General features: G+C 46.7%; 1 protein-coding gene across 1 annotated transcript; it reads left to right on the top strand.

Moving 5' to 3' along the window:
* The first annotated feature begins 485 nt into the window (after window positions 1-485).
* Window positions 486-4,011, top strand: LOC119434735 (protein GDAP2 homolog). Its single transcript, XM_037701814.2, has 4 exons — window positions 486-1,088; window positions 1,208-1,350; window positions 1,703-1,945; window positions 3,749-4,011. The coding sequence occupies exons 1-4, from the start codon at window positions 907-909 to the stop codon at window positions 3,994-3,996; spliced, it is 816 nt and encodes a 271-aa protein (XP_037557742.1). The 5' UTR covers window positions 486-906; the 3' UTR covers window positions 3,997-4,011.
* Window positions 4,012-6,292: the final 2,281 nt, after the last annotated feature.

Here is a 6,292-nt window from a genome sequence, read left to right as displayed (position 1 = left end):
TCACTGTTATGGGACGGTAGTTGTTTACGTCGGCTTTGTCCCCCTTTCCCTTATATATCATGCTCATCCTGCTCAGTCTCCACCCGTCAGGGGCTTTACCGTCCATTATCATTTTGCTCACTGCCTCTCTTAATGCTTTCTTAGATTTTGGGCCCAATGTCTTTATCAACATAATTGGGATGCCATCAGGACCTGTCGACGTGCTACTAGGAACCCTCTTCTCTGCCCTTTCCCACTCGCTTTGTGCCAGTGGAGCCACTGCACTGACTAGTCCATCCTCACCTGACGAACAGGTTATAAAAGCTCCACCTATGGCCACCGGTTGAACGAAAGTGGGCGCAAGCTGCTCCCATAGAAGCCGGACATCTGTGCAGGTCTGTAGTTCCAGTAGGTCGTGGTCGTGACACCACCTATGACCATCCATATGAATCACAGTTGGTTTCGCTTTCATCGTTCGTGTTTCGGCTGGTTTCGGTATGAGCCGTGAGCAGCCGAACATTATGAGCCGAGTCTGAACTGATAGCGGCGCAAGGGGTGTCAACACGGTTGTGACGGCAGCTGCTGGCTGGTCGAGGCTGGGTACTGACGGCTGTGTTGCTCTATCGGGTTCTAGGGTGCCCTTCGCGATAACTGCTTGTGTTCTTTTCGCGGCGTTTGCACGCACAAAAATGTGCGACCGCCCGGTCTTGCCTGCTGCGTCAGTTAGCTGTGCGAAGCAGCGACAGTCGTGAGGTCACGTGCGTGAATACGCTCAGCTGGGTTTGTGCTGTTGTGTGCAGAAGCGCTGCTACTCTCTGTCTCCGGTCAGCATTGCAGAACGCCCCCTTTCATGAGCGTGTGCTTGCACGGCCCTCAAAACTAGCGGCATTCCTCTGCTAGCTTGCAATCACCTCAGCTGGCCGAGCAATGGACCCGTTGGGCTCACCGTTGGACATTGTAGACGTTGCGGTCCTGAAACGATGGCACCAAATAGCGCCTCGGGAGCCTGTCCTTGAAGAAGAGGACGGGCCGGGTGCTCAAGAAAACTGCTGCCGCGAGTATACACCGTTTCCTATCAACGAAGAGCTGAACCGAAAAATTGCCCTTTGGTAAGCTTCTTCACAGATCAATTGCCGTTATAATGCAAATCCTGTTCTTCGGTTCTTGTTTGTGGCATCAAGTGCACGCAGATTTGACAGCTGTGTCGCACGTTTCTCCACGCGTTCAGGGTTGGCGACATGACCTGCCTGAATGCCCATGCCATTGTCAACTCCACAAACGAAAATCTGACGGACAGAAGTCCTCTAAGTCAAAGGCTTGTAGCGAGGGCTGGACCACAAATGAAGCAAGACTTGCTCAACGAAATTCTGTGTAAGCATGAAAACTTATGCTTATGAAAGCTCATTCGTTTCACAGAAGCACTTTGGATATACGTGGCAAAAGCGATCGAGTCTCCCTGTAGTTTGTGTAGCTAGATTAAAATGGAAAAGTAGGCAGTTTTTTTTAATTTTTTGTTCAGCTGCATGTGTGACAGTTATAGGAGCCACAGGATGCTTATATGATACAGCACACGTAGCTGCACCATGTTTATGGGCTGGCAGTACGCCTGCGATTTGATTTCAGAGTATGAGCTGCCCATTTTCTAAACTTTGTGTGATATATACCCCTTCTTTGTCATACTTGCATAAGTGTTTTTATAATATAATGCTTATCTCCACTGCAGCCTGCCGTACTGGAGAAGCCAAATTGAGCAAGGGGTACAACCTTCCAGCACGTTTTGTGATCCACACTGTAGGGCCCAAGTACAATGTCAAGTTTCACACAGCCGCAGAGACAGCCCTTCATTCGAGCTACTGGCGGGTGCTGCAGATGATACCCGAGCATGGGCTTCGCACCCTTGGGCTGTGCCCGATCCATTCCATGCGCAGGTCCTACCCCACTACAGAAGGAGCCCACATAGCTCTTAGTAAGTTCAGCTGAGTTTCCCGCAGGGCGAGTTGGTACATACTTGTGAACATGAAGGAAAGAAAAAAAAAAGACTTATACGAGGGAGCATTACGCGACAATCTTTAAGCATAGCCATAAAAAAGTAGAAAGAACTCATGGGAAGCACCCACGCATGCGATGACAAATGGTCATTTCTAGTCACCGCCCGCTGTGGTGGCCTAGTGTCTATGGCGTTGCACTGCTAAGCACAAGATCACGGGATGAAATCCCGGCCACGGCGGCTAAATTTCGATGGGGGCGAAATGCAAAAACGCCTGCGTACTGTGCATTGGGTGCACGTTAAAGAACCCCAGGTGGTCAAAATAATCCAGAGTCCCTCACTACGGCATGCCTCAGTCAGATCGTGGTTTGAGTGCTACTCAAACCTACCACGAACCTAGCAACATACGGAGTGTGGCTGCCTGGTTTCAACATGCGATGTGCCATTTGGCAGGGGAAAGTAGGATGAGAACAGCGTTAGAGGAGGCTGACTTGAGACTGGCTGCCTGATGTCGTGCTTCTGTATTTTTATCTTTCCTCCATCCTTGTGCACAAACAGGAAAACCAGCAAGTAGATCGGTACACAAGAGAAGATGGGAAAAAGTGGATGGAAGCGCTCGTCTTGTCCATTTCTTCTCACCTCCCCTTGTGTAGGTGTCCGTTTGTCTGCATTGAGCCTCCAGCGTGGCTATGGTTTGACGAGCAAGCAAGTACTGCTTAGCCAGCCAGTTACGCAATTCACAAGATTATCTGTTTATATAGACTGATAGCATATCACACCACGTTAGGATTTCGAAGATTTTCTTGCTAAGGCTATGCATTAAGGGCTATGCACATGTGCTTCAATGTCAGAATGTCCCCTTACACTAGAACGTATCTGATAGGTTCAATTCTGGAGGCACATTATTTTGAAAAAGAGTATACTCTATGTTGGGGGGCATAAATAAGAGTGCCAAATGCATAGCATTCTTCTGGCTAAACCACTGGCCTGTTTGTACTCCAATTTCGCACAGTGGTTGCATTTTGCAGTACTACTCCACAGCGATACGAGGCACACACCGGCTGTTACCCTAACGGTGACCGGTGGCACCCCTAGTTTGTTCTGGCTAATTCAATTGTTGTCTGCCATTGCAGCAGACAACGCATATTTCTTATTTATTGTTGACGAGAAGGGAATATAATGAACCCAGACATGGTATTAAACTGAATCCACTGTGGAATTCCACAAATTTGAGTGTGAAGAAGATAGCAGTTTAGCCAGAAGTCTTGCTATTATGACTGTGTTCCAGTAGTCACCGTAGATGGCTAAATAGACGGCAAAGCAGACAGTGACCATCTTAGGCATGATTCCAATTTTGATGAAGCAGACGGAGAAGGTAGTTTCGTGAAGACAGCATTTAAGTCAAATATGGTGCAGGCTACTTTGCTGTCTGAACAGCCTGCGTGGTGCCTGCATGGAAGCTCACTTGCACACCAGAAAGCATTGCCGAACTTTCCTTTACACTTACACTAACCCAGATACTATTGTTTTTCTTGGGTTGGCATGTGCAACGAATGTACAATGTTTTTGTCGACATGTATTATCAAGTTAGAGACCCCCTTAAATGCATTGCAATACTCAGCCTCAAAGCCGTCTTCTTAGTCATCACAGTAGACAGGCTTCAATGCAGGACAGAATTTGAACATGCCGTGCCTACACAACATTTGTAGGTGCTCTTTTGTCCAAGTCTTAGTTGCAGCACTTCTAATTCCTCTTATTTTGTGCCCTGCTTGAACAATGCAGGAACAATTCGTCGCTTTCTTGAAAGACATGGGGACACAGTGGACCTCATTGTCGTCACTGTAGAAGGTGGTGAGGTGGGCACATATGAGCAGTTGCTACCACTGTACTTCCCCCGCACCAGCCTGGAGGAACAGCATGCACAGCGGCGGCTTCCCAAGGATATCGGTGGGCCTCGTGGAGAACCTCTACTGCCCGAGAGGGGTATCCGCATTGTCGACAAGCCCTTTGGAGGTAAACTTAGCAATTGATTGGTTGGTTTGGGAATGTAAATTGTGAATTCATTGTGAGATTGCACATTTTTTGTTGGTGAGTATAAAGCGGAATTTATAGTCTTCAGACTTTTGCTTGCTACTGTACAGTCGCAGTGAACTGAAACATGAGCACAAGAAAGTTAACCAGGTGGCACATTTTCCTTTCTATTTTCACCGCTGTGTATGGCCCCTGGCTGATTAATTCACAGTGCCTTCGATTTGGGGCCAGAGCACACTTACCACATGTCTATGCCCTGATTGAAAATCTGAAGTAATCAGGCGCAAAAGTTGTGTTCCTTTATTTTCTGTTCATGTTTCATTCTGACGTAACAGTAAACATTAAAGGTGCCCTGAAACACAATTTCTTGAAACTGAGCGACACTGCTGGAATGAGCACAATGCCATTCAAGCAATATATTTCCGAGAAAATTTTTGAAAAGCACTTAGTGCGAACGGTCATATATTGAGTGCAGTGCTTGCTTTCCTTGTTTCACCTCAAATTATCAGTTTCTCTCAGCTAGTGGAGTGCAGGTAGCAACACTCTGCTTGTCGCTCCTTTCTTTTTTTTTTCTTTCTGCAGTGCACTTGTTGCACTCGTTGCACTTGTTTCATTCCACCTTGAGACAGGAATTCGGTAAAGGCGCCCGAGGGCGATGTAGGAACGGCGGCAGGATGAATAGCATGCATTGACAACTGCCGCTACCCCATTTGAATTTTTTTTTTTTTTTTTACCTGGAAGGGTGTACATAGGTGTGTGCTCAAAGGCTGTTCTCTATGCACTGTCATGTTGCATGTAACTACGTCAGTGATGTTGCCTAAGGCAGAAAACAGAAGGAGAGGAGGGGCTTTGAAAGACACAAGAGAATGAAAGCAATCTTTTGTCGGTTCCCTGCTGCTTTCAGGGGAATAATATTTGGCTCGTATGTTCATGGCAGCATTGACTGCAGTGAGGGAACATTTTCTCACTGTGACCAAAAGTGTTTCAGTGCCCCTTTACCTGAACCTCTCCTCGGGCTTGGGAAAGAACACATTTCACGGATAGCATAAGCTGCCATGAACATCTCAGCCAAATTTTGCAGTCATGCGCAGCGTGTGGAGTGCGTAACCAGAGCGTAAAGTCACCTTTTTCTCAAACACTCTTTTCAACAGAGGCCTTCTCCTTATCTGTTTCGGGGCGGTCAGCTGCTGCCCCTCTGGGCCAATAGTTGACATCAATCAAGAAGCATGTTTGGATCAGGATGCTTTTTCATGCAGTTATTATATGTATTTATTGATGCAGTTTGCTAAACATGCTGAAGTAAGCAAAAATTTCTTTTTCAAATTCCGTTAAGAATTACGTACTTCCGGAAGAAGGCAACTATCATCTGCTCATGCTCGGCCACGCCCGCCTACATAGGAATGAAACTTTGGCCACGATGCTTCTGGGTGTAGTAACCGTTGCCTCTCACTAATTTCTATTAGCTTTGGGCACCCAACTAGCTGCTAACCACGCGAAATTTAAGGTCAGACCACATGTATGCTTGTCAGCATGCTGTCACTCCTCTGCTCCTGGTTAGACACCTTGGTAAACATTGCTTCGTAGTAAGTAAACATTGCTTCGTTGTAGTGCTATTGACAGCACTACAATATGCACAATCTGGATGTGGTTACTATCTGTCAGTCAGGTTGATGCAGGACAAAGCCAGTTTGCACCACATAACATGGCCAGACTGGAGCCCATAAGTGCGAGCACACACTCAGCCCTGTCGTATGCACTACAGTTGGCCACTAAAGTTGCATATAGCTGCATCTGCTATGCAACATAGATACTGTGGCCTCTACGCGGTGCCGTAACTTGGCTCTGGGCGCGTGGCAAGCCGGCCAGAACACCAGCATCTGACTGGAACAGGTCGTTTGCTTCCAGAGTTGCACACCTTCGAGCTGTATCCTCTCGCCATCATGGTCGAAGCTCATAATGTTAGGAATTCTTTCAATGTGAGTCCAGAGTGATTGATTGATTGATTCTTTATTGGTTTATCACAATACATATGATGGGAGGTGAAGGCAAAAGCCATTCAAGGATGGCTTGAATGGCAAGGATGGCTTGCCCATGCTGTCAACTAACAGCAGCAGAGGCACAATCATATTGTTAAATTGTCATACACTTTGGCAAAACCATCATAATAAACACAACATTGTCATACACTTTGACGAAACCATCAAATTAACAGATCACTAGTTACTGCCCTACAAAAACCATTGCGCATTAATTAGCATACATCACATCAGCATCATACACCAGTACAACACTTCA

This window comes from Dermacentor silvarum, unplaced genomic scaffold, assembly GCF_013339745.2.
Source record: "Dermacentor silvarum isolate Dsil-2018 unplaced genomic scaffold, BIME_Dsil_1.4 Seq210, whole genome shotgun sequence".
NCBI classification, from domain to species: Eukaryota; Metazoa; Arthropoda; class Arachnida; order Ixodida; family Ixodidae; genus Dermacentor; species Dermacentor silvarum.
Note: the sequence above shows the minus strand (reverse complement) of the source record. Positions and strands in the feature narration are given on the sequence as shown.

Bases quoted from the DNA above. Each gene is read 5' to 3' on its own strand.
- LOC119434735 (XM_037701814.2), top strand. From the start codon at position 907: ATGGACCCGTTGGGCTCACCGTTGGACATTGTAGACGTTGCGGTCCTG. The intron at 1,089-1,207 runs GTAAGCTTCTTC...CCACGCGTTCAG, and splicing joins AACCGAAAAATTGCCCTTTG to GGTTGGCGACATGACCTGCC. The intron at 1,351-1,702 runs GTAAGCATGAAA...TCTCCACTGCAG, and splicing joins CTTGCTCAACGAAATTCTGT to CCTGCCGTACTGGAGAAGCC.